This window comes from Urocampus carinirostris, chromosome 6, assembly GCF_059441175.1.
Source record: "Urocampus carinirostris isolate Australia breed hairy pipefish chromosome 6, RoL_Ucar_1.0, whole genome shotgun sequence".
Taxonomy (NCBI): Eukaryota; Metazoa; Chordata; class Actinopteri; order Syngnathiformes; family Syngnathidae; genus Urocampus; species Urocampus carinirostris.
The window spans coordinates 6793192-6806938 of NC_142354.1; the positions used below are offsets into that span (position 1 = coordinate 6793192).

General features: G+C 40.3%; 1 protein-coding gene across 1 annotated transcript in view; it reads left to right on the forward strand.

Annotated features, from left to right (window-relative positions):
• Nucleotides 1-13747, forward strand: part of LOC148363667 (filamin-B-like) — a 109206-nt gene that overhangs the window by 92406 nt on the left and 3053 nt on the right. Inside the window, exons 38-47 of the mRNA XM_088337637.1 lie at nucleotides 727-1089; nucleotides 5352-5504; nucleotides 6084-6206; nucleotides 9093-9368; nucleotides 9977-10114; nucleotides 10188-10300; nucleotides 10370-10502; nucleotides 10574-10747; nucleotides 11128-11346; nucleotides 12437-12664. Coding sequence (XP_088193763.1) covers nucleotides 727-1089; nucleotides 5352-5504; nucleotides 6084-6206; nucleotides 9093-9368; nucleotides 9977-10114; nucleotides 10188-10300; nucleotides 10370-10502; nucleotides 10574-10747; nucleotides 11128-11346; nucleotides 12437-12664 — 1920 coding nt within the window. The remainder of the gene's footprint in view (nucleotides 1-726; nucleotides 1090-5351; nucleotides 5505-6083; nucleotides 6207-9092; nucleotides 9369-9976; nucleotides 10115-10187; nucleotides 10301-10369; nucleotides 10503-10573; nucleotides 10748-11127; nucleotides 11347-12436; nucleotides 12665-13747) is intronic.

Genomic DNA, 13747 nt, shown 5'->3' on the forward strand with positions numbered 1-13747 from the left:
AAGAGCCGTTTGGGAGCCGTAAAAGACAGCTCTTTTTAGCGGGCCGAGCCGAAAGTGCCGTTTCTTGAAAAACTTAACTGACTACTCAAATGCTTTGACATTGACTTTAAAATACTCCCAAGGGAACCTGTATTGTTTTTTGTGCATATTCGACATTGACTTTAAAATACTCCCAAGGGAACCTGTGTTGTTTTTACCTGCATCCACGTTTTTTGGGCTGAATTTTTATCTGAATCAGCAACTTTGAGGCCTGATTTTGAAAACGCTGGATAGATTTTATTGTGCACAGAGAATGTCTGAGCAATGCGCAATTGCGCACGCGTGCAGCTGAGAGATAGCATTTGTCACAAAATGCATGTTTAACAGTTTGGTGCACTCAAATAGGGTAGTGGTAGCCCTGGGGAAGAAGCTGTCTCTAAACCATTTAGCCCCCTCGCTCAACCCAACCCATGTGTCGCAACACCTGTCTTTGGGGGTCATTGGATGACCAAACTCTCGACTGGGTAGAGAGCAGCTGATATTTTTGGCTGTTTTCATACCTCTCTGTATGTTTTCCTGTCCGCTGCTGTGCTACAAGCATTCCTCACCGTTTATTAGGTTTTGAATAATGGTAAAATAGCATTTTCCATAGGTAATTCCCTCCCAAAATGACTGTGCAAGCCAATGATACGGGGGGTTTCTGCGTTCTAGCACTTAATTTAAAATACTTTCGTTTTTGCACCACAGAGGACAAACAACGACGCTCTCAGGTGAAACTGGGATCAGCGGCCGACTTCTTCCTGAACATAAACGAGACGGACCTGTCTCTCCTGAGCGCCAGCATCGCTGCGCCGTCAGGTCGCGAAGAGCCCTGCTTGCTCAAGAGAATGGCCAACAACCACGTGGGCATCTCATTCATTCCCCGCGAAGTGGGTGAACATATCGTCAGCATCACTAAAAATGGTCGCCACGTGGCCAACAGTCCCATGGCCATCATGATCGTCCAGTCCGAGATCGGGGACGCCAGCCGCGTCATTGCGCACGGTGACGGCCTAGTGCAGGGGACCACTTTCACTGATGCCAGTTTTGTGGTGGACACACGTGAGGCTGGTAAGTAGGCCAAATATAGTTACCGCCCATTATATCAATGAACTGCGTTGTTTCGAGTGGCCATTGGGGATAGTTAAATCAACATTTGAGTCCCCACATCATAAACACATTTTTTTAAAGTTGCTGTTCGGCATTTGAAAATTGATAACTCTCTGACCCTTTCTTGAGGCTTGAGGTCATGATCGCAGCCTCAATCAGATCATTCGTGTGTACATTATCTTAGACTCGCTCAAAAACCTTTTCATCTCTTTGGGGGTTTGTGTTTGGAAACAGGACTTTTCTTATACCATTTTCTTGCTAGATTAAAAAAACTGCGATGACGAGCATAAAATCGCTCTTCGCTCTTCCCTCCTACCAAAGGAGTCCCAGGGCAGAGATGGTAGAAGTGAACAAAAGCAGATAGGCTCAGTGGAAAGAAAAAGGCTCTTTTAGGCCTTTTTATACAAAAAATATTCTACTTTCAAATTTTAAAGGACACCTCAATCAATGTTTCCTCTAATTTTCTACGGGTATGAGCGTTCACACAAAGTCGGTGAGCAACGCTTGAAACAACAGTGAGCAACCATAATCCCAAGTGTGGCAAGATAATTATTTCTCAAACATGTCCAAATTTTGACATCAAGTTACATTTCGGGCAATTCAAAATTATTTTTCTTTTTTGAATGAATTGACTCATGTACTATTGCAAAGGTTGTACGGCCTACAAATGTCGTTTGTTCTTATAATTCTTTCACAAGATATCCATTTCTTTTTTTTTCCTGATATACTTTGTCGCATAATATTAACATTTTTGGGGGCTTATTTAGTCTGTTGCAAGATTACAGAACTGTACTTAGTCACATTTTTGAGTGGAAGTACAATGTTGGCAACAAGATTCACTTGATACAATTGGAAATTATTTGAATGCAACACAAACTTTTTCTTCTTTTTTCTGTGTTTTTTTTTCTACTTTTTTAAAATTTCCTTTTTAAAAAAAAAAGTCTCATTGTGTTTATTTTTTCCGAGCTGTTACTTTTTTCTTTTTGTTCTCCATTTACTTTTTTCCTACATTTCTTTCTTTTTTTCTGGCTTTTTTCTAAATTTTTCCTTCTTTTTTCTCTTCCTTTTGTTTCTTTTTTTCCCAGCTTTTCGCTACTTTTTCATTTTGGTGTTTTTTTCTTTTTTGTCCTATTCTCCCCTTCATTTAAGTCATTTTTTGAATAGTTTTACATAATATTTGGTCATGTTGGGATTAAACCTGAAGAGCCGTTTAGGACCCTTGTGCGCTGGCTAGATTTTCTTGTGCGCTGAGAATGTGCGAGCACTGCGCAATTGCGCACGCGCGCAGCTTAGAGGGAACACTGACCTCAATCGAGACATCCCACTTTCAGTGTTACAAAGCGTATTTGTTGACTTCTTGTTAAAGTTATCTAGATTGGGTCTGGGAATTCTATAGGTGCATCTTACTATTACGTGACCATTTTTATAATGTGTATTTCTACCATTAACAGTTCCATTAAATTGTCAATAGAATACATAAGTTTAACCCTTTCTATCGTTTCTATTCGTGGTGAATACCTCGGTAATTTTAATATTGTCAAGTTGGGTTGATGACAATTATATATTATATTTTTATATTTTGGCTGTACTGGTCAGTAGTTTAATACTCAAAAAGAATGGTAACAGCAGTGTCAGAAACTCATGACAAAAAGTTACCGGACACCAGGGAAGACAACAACCAAGTTGCCTGCCCAGCCATAAAGTTGTCTGCCCCATTTTTCACAACTTGAAAAACAATTAGACGACTAATCGCAAAAAAAAAACAATTGTTGCAAAGTATTAAGGATTGATAATTACAATATATAACAGAACAAGACTTTAAATTTAAGTTCATTATAAATCTACTAATAACATTCATTGCATGTATATGATATCGCTGTTTTCCATCTGCCATCAGATGTACCGTATTTTCCGCACTATAGGGCGCACCGTGTTATAGGGCGCACCCCCAAAAAATAGTTTTTGGTCCTATATCTTCCATAGATAAGGCGCACCGGATTATAAGGCGCTACAATGGGAACGTCGACAAAACAGTCAGATGATTCAGTCCAACTGATTACCCCCTTAACATTCCCAAAGCTTGCAAAGAAGCAAATACGTGTCGTAGACACGTGCGGATGCGGTGTCCGTACGATGTCACTTAAATGCGTCATTTCAAATATCATTCGGAAGGTTGAAGTCTTGGGATTCAAGAAATGCCAAACATTTCTATGTTTCTATTTTCGCTCACAACTTTACTGTGCATATGACAATAAACACTTGGAATTGAGTTTAATTCACTCAACTCATCACAGCAACATCAAGATAGTTCTAAAACAAGATACCGGGAAATATAAAGCCGCATAACTCACCCAAGTTCTCACGTTCAATAATGATACGCAATCATGGTCTTCTTACAACCGTGAGTGAAGTAAATCCAGGAGAGTAAAATATTTACAAATACAGACTAATGAAACATGTTTCTTTATGGCGTATTGTAGCAAGCTTGCTACGCCATTGCTAAACTCGGCCGATTGAAGGGTTTGTTTTGGGCATCTAGCCAATCCGAGGCTCCGAATAACTTAAGCCAATAGTAATCGATTCAAATGATGATTGACACATTGGTTAGCCAATGAAACGCCGGTATATAAAGCTACGCCATTGCTAAACTCGGCCGATTGAAGGGTTTGTTTTGGGCATCTAGCCAATCCGAGGCTCCGAATAACTTAAGCCAATAGTGATCGATTCAAATGATGATTGACACATTGGTTAGCCAATGAAACGCCGGTATATAAAGCTACGCCATTGCTAAACTCGGCCGATTGAAGGGTTTGTTTTGGGCATCTAGCCAATCCGAGGCTCCGAATAACTTAAGCCAATAGTGATCGATTCAAATGATGATTGACACATTGGTTAGCCAATGAAACGCCGGTATATAAATCCCAGAATACACCGCGGACTTGCTACGCCATTGCTAAACTCGGCCGATTGAAGGGTTTGTTTTGGGCATCTAGCCAATCCGAGGCTCCGAATAACTTAAGCCAATAGTGATCGATTCAAATGATGATTGACACATTGGTTAACCAATGAAACGCCGGTATATAAAGCTACGCCATTGCTAAACTCGGCCGATTGAAGGGTTTGTTTTGGGCATCTAGCCAATCCCAGGCTCCGAATAACTTTAGCCAATAGTGATCGATTCAAATGATGATTGACACATTGGTTAGCCAATAAAACGCCGGTATATAAATCCCAGCATACACCGCGGACTACTCCTTGTTCGGGGTAAAATCAAGTCGGCGGCCGTTGAGTAAGTTGCGAGACCTTGCGAATTTAATATTGAGCCATATATAAGGCGCACTGTGTTATAAGGCGCATGGTCAGCTTTTGAAAAAAATTAAGACTTTTAGGTGCGCCTTATAGTGCGGAAAATACGGTACCTGTATTTACTTACTCATCTTCATTCATGCAATGTTTGCGTTGCGTGGTCTGCTACAAGCCACGTGAACTCCTCTTTCCACAATGCTTTTAATGTACATTTACGTTAATGTACATTATTTACGTCATAGATTTTGTTAGCTTCTCTCGAATATTTCTTCTGGGGCTGAGGTTTTGGCTTGATTCCTAACCACTTATCATTTTTCTTTTGTTCTCTGTGCGTCTTCTTTGGAAAATGATATGCAAATGCATGACCTTATAAGGCTCAGGAAAGTCCGGAAGCACGAAGTTATCCGATGCAGGCTTCTGATTGGCTGCCGAGTATGCAAATTGCCTAACGAACCGAAATTCCGAAATTTCCAAACCAAACGAAGATTTCGAAATCGGAATAAAGCAATCGTTCGATTTGGGGAAAAAAAAAATTTCTAGAAAAAAGTTGTCAGCCACCCGGGCAGACATCGTCGTGTAAGTTGTACGCCCTACGTAAAAGATGCACGCCCCGGGCCTCTGGGCAGACGTTATTTCAAACACTGGTAACAGTCATATCCATTAGTTTTTTTTTTGTTTTTTTTTATTCACCATATTATTATTTATTTAGGTTTCATGTTATTTCAACCATTGTGTGTGTGTATTTGGCAGAGAAGGAGGGAATTTTATTTCCTTATTGTACAATAAATGTTTTTATAAAGCACTTTGCGTTGCAATTTGTTGCCTGAAAAGTGCTATACAAGAATTGTTTGCTAAATTCTTAATATGTAACAAAAACACATACCTTGATGGAATTGGACGTTATTGTGTTGTTTTAGGCTACGGTGGGCTAGGTCTGGCCATAGAGGGTCCGAGTAAGGTGGACATCCAGACGCAGGACATGGAGGACGGAACGTGCCGTGTCTCTTACTGTCCCACAGAGCCTGGAAACTACATCGTCTCCATTCGCTTCTCCGACAAACACATCACAGGTAGGATGAAAACCACCGACTGAACCGCACTTGGAAATTGTGATGTTGAAATTGGTTAGGCTGAGTTGTTAATTACATTCATTGATGCAGTTTTTTCTGCTTTTTTAGTTAGCCTCTCTTGGTTTCTGTTCTAAATCAGTTTCATAGAAATCGTTCTATTTATTTTTTCGTAGGGTTAAATTTGGCAATGCTTTTAACAAAAAAATGAATCATATGTAGTGCCTAAAATCTTATTATAAACTAAGTCAAGTTCAATCGGATTGCTACCAAAATATTCAGTATTTTACACGTCACACTATGTGCTACGTGCAAAAACGCTGATGCTCGGTGTATACAAATACCTTCATCACCAAGCGCACACTCTGCCAGTGAGAGCGCCACTGCCCCCTAATGTAGTGGAGGGGCAATTTTATTTTAGGACAGTTAAAAAAAATGTTCCCCAAGGTCAAACACGCCGCTTTTGACGGAGAGGGAGGAAACCTCACTATTTAAGAAGCATTTCATTTAAGTATGATGGAAATTTATTTAAAGTCCCACATTGCTGAGCGTCACATGCATTTGTTTTGTGTCTGCGGACAGGAAGTCCATTCACGGCGCATGTGACAGGTGAAGGTCGTATCCGGGAGACCATCACTCGCAAGCAAAAGGCCGAGCATGTCGCTGGTGTGGGCAGCGTCTGTGACTTCAGCCTCAAGATGCCAGGTGACAACATTGACCCTAAAGAGGGAGAGTGCCCAAGATTATGTTCAAATAATAATGATGAAGAATGTTATTATTTCTAATGATTTAAACCTGAAACAGAATAAGAACAACAGAGCTTTTCCAGGAAGACTGTTTTCTGGAGAGGATTTTAGAATCAACCTAAATCTGTTTTCGTGTCAGAATTTCAAATCACAGAAAAATACACACATTTCAATGGCAATTCAAATGGATGACAAGAAGATTAAGCTAAGGGAACACAATTTTGTTGTTCCCTAATTCAGCAAAATCCCATATGCATGGCTATGTGTTATAAGCACACACTGGTTTCTCAAAGTTTAGCAGTCCACAGGCAAGACTAAAGGAATAATCCAATTTCTATCACGACCTCTTTGTTGGAATCCTGGTCTAGATAGCTTACCAATAAAAATATATATATTTCAATTTTATACTATTACTTGTCATCAATACCAAACTGAATTATTTTAATCTCGCATTTATCGCAGGCGCTACGTTCCAAAAATAACCTTTGACTGCCGAAATCCGTGAAGTAGAAAACGTTGTTTTTACAATTATATACTATTAAATACTCTTATTCACTGTGTTAAGTTTATAGTTTAGTAGACACTTAAAACAAGAAGAGAAGATATCAATGGATTTTGAATTTGCCAAGGAGAACAGAGAGAGAGAAGCCTTCAGATAAGACACTTGTTCCAAATGCCCTCCTTTGAGCCCTCTTTTTTTAAATTACATCTCATAGGTTACAAAAGCAGATTTGCTCTAAAGGGTGTGGAATTCAAAGAATAGCAGCATGATTGGTCGATAGCGACAATGATGTAATAGTCGAAACAATAAACCGTGTGCAGTAAGTCAAAATGACAAACTGGCATCCTATAAATTCTTCTTTGCAATTATAAAAACAGAATAGTTTCTACACTAAAACCAAAGAACAAACCCTTTTCGCAGGCTCAAGCATTTGTTGAACAAATGAAATTAATGTAGAAACGTTTCTTTACCGTCAAATAACAATAAGCAGGGAGACTTTAGCCAATCAGAATGCAAAACAATGCACGATGAAAATCCACGAAAAAGCGAAACCGTACAGTATTCTACAAATAAAAAATGGAAAACAGAAGATAGGCTGAACATTTCAAAGTAGAAATCCTTTGTGTAAAGTTTTTTTCTCTTGTTTGATGGATTTAAATGTTTCCCTAACTGTCTTTTCCAACCTTTTTCCTCTTCTAATTTTTCCATTTCTTCCCCGGTCTTTTCATCATCACCATTTTTCGCATCTTCTTCCTCAAGCGAGCAACTTCTCCCCAACCTCGTTCTCACCACTCTTATCTCGCATTTCTTCTTCTCGCTTCTGTGCCTCCTCATCTTCTGCTCTAATGGGAAAATGGCTGAGGTTTGCAGTCCAATGTCTTTTAACAGTCTGCTATTTATTTGTATTTACTGAAATACAGATTTGAAAGTTTGAATATTGTGATGATTTTCTTTATCTGTCATCCGATTAAAAAAATATCATACATTCTGGATTCATTACAAAGCAATTGAAATGCAATTCTTTTATTTTAATATTTCTGATTATGATGGAAACTACAAAATTTTATATATATATATATATATATATATATATATATATATATTAAAATAATAGAAGACCCAATAGTTGGGTTGATTTATGACAGATGATCTATAACATTTTTTGTGTTTTTGATTGCATTAAAGGAAAAAAAACTATCACAATATTCTATTTTCTGAGAGTCCTGTAGTTGTGTGTTTTTTGGTTCCTCATTTTCAAAATCTTAGGAGGAAATTTCATAGAAATAAAGTCAACCTTTTCGGGCTTAAACCCATAAAATTAGGTTTTGACCATGCACTGTCAAATATTGTTTTTGCTAATGTAAAACTATGGATAGTTGTTGTCAGACATATATGAAATATCATTTGTTGTAGTAGTTGTATGTTTTTATTAATTATAAAAAACGTTTTGAGAAAATGCATTTTTTTTAATTGGATTTAAAACCACATTTTCATAAAATGTCTGATTTAAAAGGAATTTTGCTCAAAATGTATTTATTTCATTTTACAAGGTTTTACAGGATACAACCCTATTTAATTAAATGAGGATCCTTGCTGACCTCAATTGCGCAACTTTATTTACCATTAGACCTCCACTGTTACAGATGACGTACGAAAAGGAATTTGAGCTTAGCTAATAATCTCATTTATTTTACTCACGGTGCGAGAAGCACAGATTCGCCAAGTGAACTTGATAGGTTAAACAATAAAACCACTCTTTCACCAATAAATTTTAGAGAATGGAGAAAAAAAATCTTCCAATAAAATACTATATAATCTCTTTTACATATCTATACATACAATACCGTTATTGACACGCAGGTGAAGAACTGTCGAGACTGTTTAAACTATCAGAACGCACTATGAAAAATGGCACTGTGAATAAAAAATAATGTGGCATTGACATAACCTCCAAATTCTGGTTGTATGTCATTTGCACCACCGGTAGTCTAGTGGTTTGGGTTCGATTCCCGTTGCATACTATTTGGGAATCATGGTCCGCGACACTTGTCGACTGATCAATCATGAACACATGCTGTAAGTGTACAAAGAGCACAACGGTCATCACGAATATACACGGTAGCTCTTGTTGTAGTCGCTACTTATGGTACCTTGTAGTTCAGTGCACCTTATGTAAAAAAATAATAAATGAAAAATTACTTGCTCTTTATAATCTGGTGCCCTTTATAGTGCTGAAAATATAGTATTTCTTGCATCAAACGCGAAGTATGAAACATAAAAATGCTTACTTTATATGTAAAGGTAACAAGTCAAAATAATCCATTGTCACTCTGACTTTTCCAGTGTTTCCAGACCTTGACATGAGCCATGTCACTTCTGAGGTCATCTCCCCATCTGGCTCCTTGCAGTCCGCCCAAATGATTGCCTCGGGTGACGACACCTACTGCGTGCAGTTTGTGCCTACCGAGACGGGTGTGCACAGGGTGAACGTCAGGTATCGGAGACGCCATGTGCCCGGGAGCCCCTTCCAGTTTACGGTCGGGCCCCTGGGCGAGGGAGGAGCCACCAAGGTCAAAGCAGGAGGGCCGGGCCTGGAGAAAGCGCTCGTGCGAGAACCAGGTACACTTGCATACGATTAAGATAATTTGCCAACCGATGCTTGATAACAAAATTTACCCACAATGCCTATGGGCCTGTAAAATCAACAGAAATTACGGTTGGAGTAATTAGTGTTAAGAACCCTCTGTGTTACGTTTGAGTCTTCTTTTCTGTTCTGAGTAGACCAGGATTCAAGAAGCTTTTTCTGAAAAGACGTAGGACATAAAGGGCCAGAATGATGTGGATTATTTTATAGGCAAGTGCTAGGGGACACCTTAATTGTAAATTTTCAAATCTAATGCCTTTTTCTATGTCATCCATATCTCTGGTAGTCTAGTGAGTACACAATAGATTTAAGGGTAATAATATTTATCATTTTTATTTCTATAAATGTTATTATTGGACCGGGCATCGAGAATTTGTCAGACATTGAATCGATCCTTGGTACAGAACAGGTTGCGCACCACCGATTTAGTTGGAATAAATGCACCTCATAATCATTTGACTATAATGATCAGCCCATAAATTTGTCAAGCCCTAGTCGCACTTAGATTCTCAATTCCATGTTGACTGTTTTGCTTAAATGTTGTTCAAGTTGCCTCATTGAAACCCCTCCTTTACATCTACAGCCGAGTTTAGCATCTGGACCAGAGAGGCCGGTGCCGGAGGCCTGTCTGTGGCTGTAGAGGGTCCCAGCAGGGCAGAGATTTCCTTCGAAGACCGCAAAGACGGATCCTGTGGAGTCTCTTATGTGGCCCAAGAGCCCGGTAGAAAACCACACGCACCAAAAGATTTGTTGACTTACATGTCCTCGTGTATGTGACGCCAATGTCTTTCCAGGGGACTACGAAATTGCTATCAAGTTTAATGATCAGCATATTCCAGATAGCCCTTACCTGGTTCCTGTGGTAGCCTGTACCCACGATACCGAGCATATGATCTCAGGTTTTCAGGTAAGTCGGCCTCTGCTGGCTTGTTAAAGAAAACAAAAGGACAGTTGAAAGTCTTGAACATTTTTGCAGAAATCAGGTGTGAAGGTGAATCAGCCAACTTCCTTTGATGTATCAATGGAAGGAGCAAAAGGGAAACCAGAAGCCAAGGTCACCAGCCCTTCTGGAGCTCAGGAAGATTGTGCAGTCACACACCTAGAAAAAGGTGTGTTACCACAAGTGTGCGTGAGTACTCGAGTCCAGGTCCTAAAAATAATCTCAAACGCCCTCCCTCAGACAAGTACTCAATCCGCTTCATCCCCCGGGAACGAGGCCTCCACACGGTGGATGTCAAGTTTGGCCCCCAAGGCCGAGTCACTTCATTCAGCGTCATGGTCGGGTCGTCCGAAAAGCCTGGAGAACCCGGACTGGTTTCTGCATATGGTGCTGGACTGGAGAAGGGAACCACAGGTTCTTACATCTTCTAGTTACCATTTCTGAAGATGCATTAGTCTGTATAGCAGCAAAAAATATTGTAGAATAGTGAAGTACTATTTGTCTTTCTTTTTGCAAAATGGTGGCGCTGGTCTGCCGCTGAAGGAAAAAATGAAATGCCTACATTAGAAATGCCATGTTGCTTAAAATATCTAAAGCAATTCCTCTAAATGACCATCCAAAGTCGCAACAGTAATGCTAACACTTAGGCATCACTCAACTAGTCATTAGCTCTTTATAGGTAATGCCTTTTATTACACATCACTAGAGGGTGCTATTACAACAGAATAGGTTGAAACATGGCTCCTGTGATTGCAACGGCTACATTTCTCCAAATGCGTGTGTGCCGTCTGCAGGCGTCCAGTCAGAGTTCATCATTGACAACGTGGCGGCTGGGCAGGGCGCGGTGGCCGTCACAGTGGAGGGGCCATCCAAGGTCCAGATGGAGTGCCTGGAGGTGCCCGAAGGCTACAAGGTGCTTTACACGCCAATGGCACCTGGCAGCTACGTGATTAGCATCAAGTATGGCGGACCATACCATATCGCTGGCAGCCCATTTATCGCTAAAGTCACCGGTTGGTACAGGTTTTCACTACTTTTGTTTCTTCTTTGATAACCTACTTTCGTGTCTTATAAACTATCATCCTAAATTATGGACTACAAGCCACTACTTTCGCTACATTTGAAAAGGCATTGCTGCTTTAACTACTCTGTGGCTTATCCTTTTTTTCATGGCGGTAAAAACATTTTGCCCAGCAACATTAGGAGGTAAATGGCAAGGTGCTCTTTTCCACATGCGCACTCAATCAGTGATTCAACACTGCCCCTTAGCGCCCACAGAGAGAGCATCCGGTTTGCATTTATTTCAAAAAATCTAAAATTTTGATAGAAATGACTGAGAGACTCACTTCTTTTTTTAACATACTCAGAAATTTATGGCAGCCCTGATCAAATCATCCAATGGGCCGGATCTGGCCCATGGCTGTTTGTAAATTATTTATATAATACATAAAAAGATCAAATACTGAGATGTATTCAATATATATCACTTTTTCATCAATAAATCAAGTACTCAATTTGTACATACCAATTACACAACAGTGGAAGTGATCTATCAAAAATGCTACACTTCTCTGTCCGTATCATCGGCGTCACTGTCTGGTCGCTGGAGTTTCCTTTAATTCCTTGGGAACTGATGCCAAGCGTTTGGTCCAAATCTTCGCAGAAACCACCATGAAAACAACACAAAAAGTCTGTGTTGCCATCTGGCACTGTTTTAGTACGGTTCCCTGGTGCTGTTGTTGAAAAATTTAGGTGCTCGCGTTTTTTTCTTTTGGCCCAGTATGAAATGTGCTCGTCTCTGTTGTCGCCATTTTCAACGGTCTCATGATCTGAAATCACGAAACTAAAAAACTCCGAGCAGTACTGAAAACGACACAGCTAAAAACGGTGTCAAGTTTGTGAGGGCATGGTGTCGTTGGTTTTTTGCAGCCAAAGACGTCAATGCCAAATCTAGTGCGCCTTGTAGTCCCGGAATTTCCAATACCACAATTCCACAATTAATTGACTGTCATTCCATGAAAGTAGGATAATTGATTTGGATTGTAGTGCCTGCACAATTCAGAAATTTCCCCGGTTTGACATTGTGTGCTCATCTGCTTTCAGGCCCACCTCTGGTGAACGTGACTAACGCCAGCATTTCGTCTTCCCTCACCCTCGGGCCTTCCACGGAAATATCGAAAGATAGCGACCGCGAAATCAGCAGTAGCGGCAGCATTTTGCAGAGCGCAGAAAGCAGATCGGATGCCAGCAAGGTGCTAAGCCGTGGCCTGGGCCTCAGCAAGGCCTACGCAGGCCAGAAGAGCAGCTTTTCCGTGGACTGCAGCAAAGCTGGTGGGTGCCACGTTCACCCTTACGCAACGAGATGGCGTTTGAAGGATGCCAGTCCGAACATCTTATTTGACTTGGCGCTCTCATTCTCTCAACAAATCATCCTTCCATCTGCAGCGCTTATCCTCAGTAGGGTCGCGGGGGTGCTGGAGCCCATCCCAGCTATCTTCGGGCAGTGGGCAGGGTACACCCTGCACCGGTTGCCAGCCAGTTGCAGGACACACAGAGACTGACAACTCACTCGCTCATTCACACCTACGGACAATTCAGAACAGCCAATTAAACTGACATGCGTGTTTTTTGGAATGTGGGATGAAACCTAAGTGCCCGGAGGAAACCCACGCAAGCACGGGGAGAACATGCAAACTCCACAAAGGAAGGTTCAATCTCATAACCTCAGAACTGTGCCGCACACGCGCTAACCACTGCTCCAACGTGCTGCCCCTTTTTTGAACATCTCATCTCATCAGCTGCACCGCTTATACTCAGTAGGGTCGTGTTTTTTTTTTAAAAATACAACAAACAAAATAAAACACATAGAAAAAAGAAAAAAACAAAAAAACATTGCAGGGACAGGGAATATCTACCATGGTCAATAATAATAATAGTAATAATAATACATTGCATTTCGAAGCGCCTTTCAGGACACCCAAGGTTGCTGACACAACAATAAAGGAAGAGTAAAACAAGCCAGTAATAAATAGCAAATTAGAGTTAAAAGGGGCAGATGGTCAAGAGGTGAGTTTGGAGTCCAGATTTGAAGGTGGACAAGTCATTATTCAAAGTCCAGTATTCATTTTTTGTAAGCAATGTCCCTAGTTTTTTAACAGTCTATCCATTTTTTCCCATTTATCCATGAATTGGGTATCCTGTTTTCGAATTCGAAATGCCGTCTCCTCCATTACAAATAATTCCTCCACAGTACACACTCAATGCTCCACGGTAGGGACCTCTTGTTTGTACCATAATCTTGTCAGTATTTTTTTTCTGGTTGTCAAAATAATATTTACCAGGTAGCTGTCCTTTTTCTATAATATTTTTTGTGTTTGGATTCCCCAAATATAGCACATTGAATGTATTTGGTCT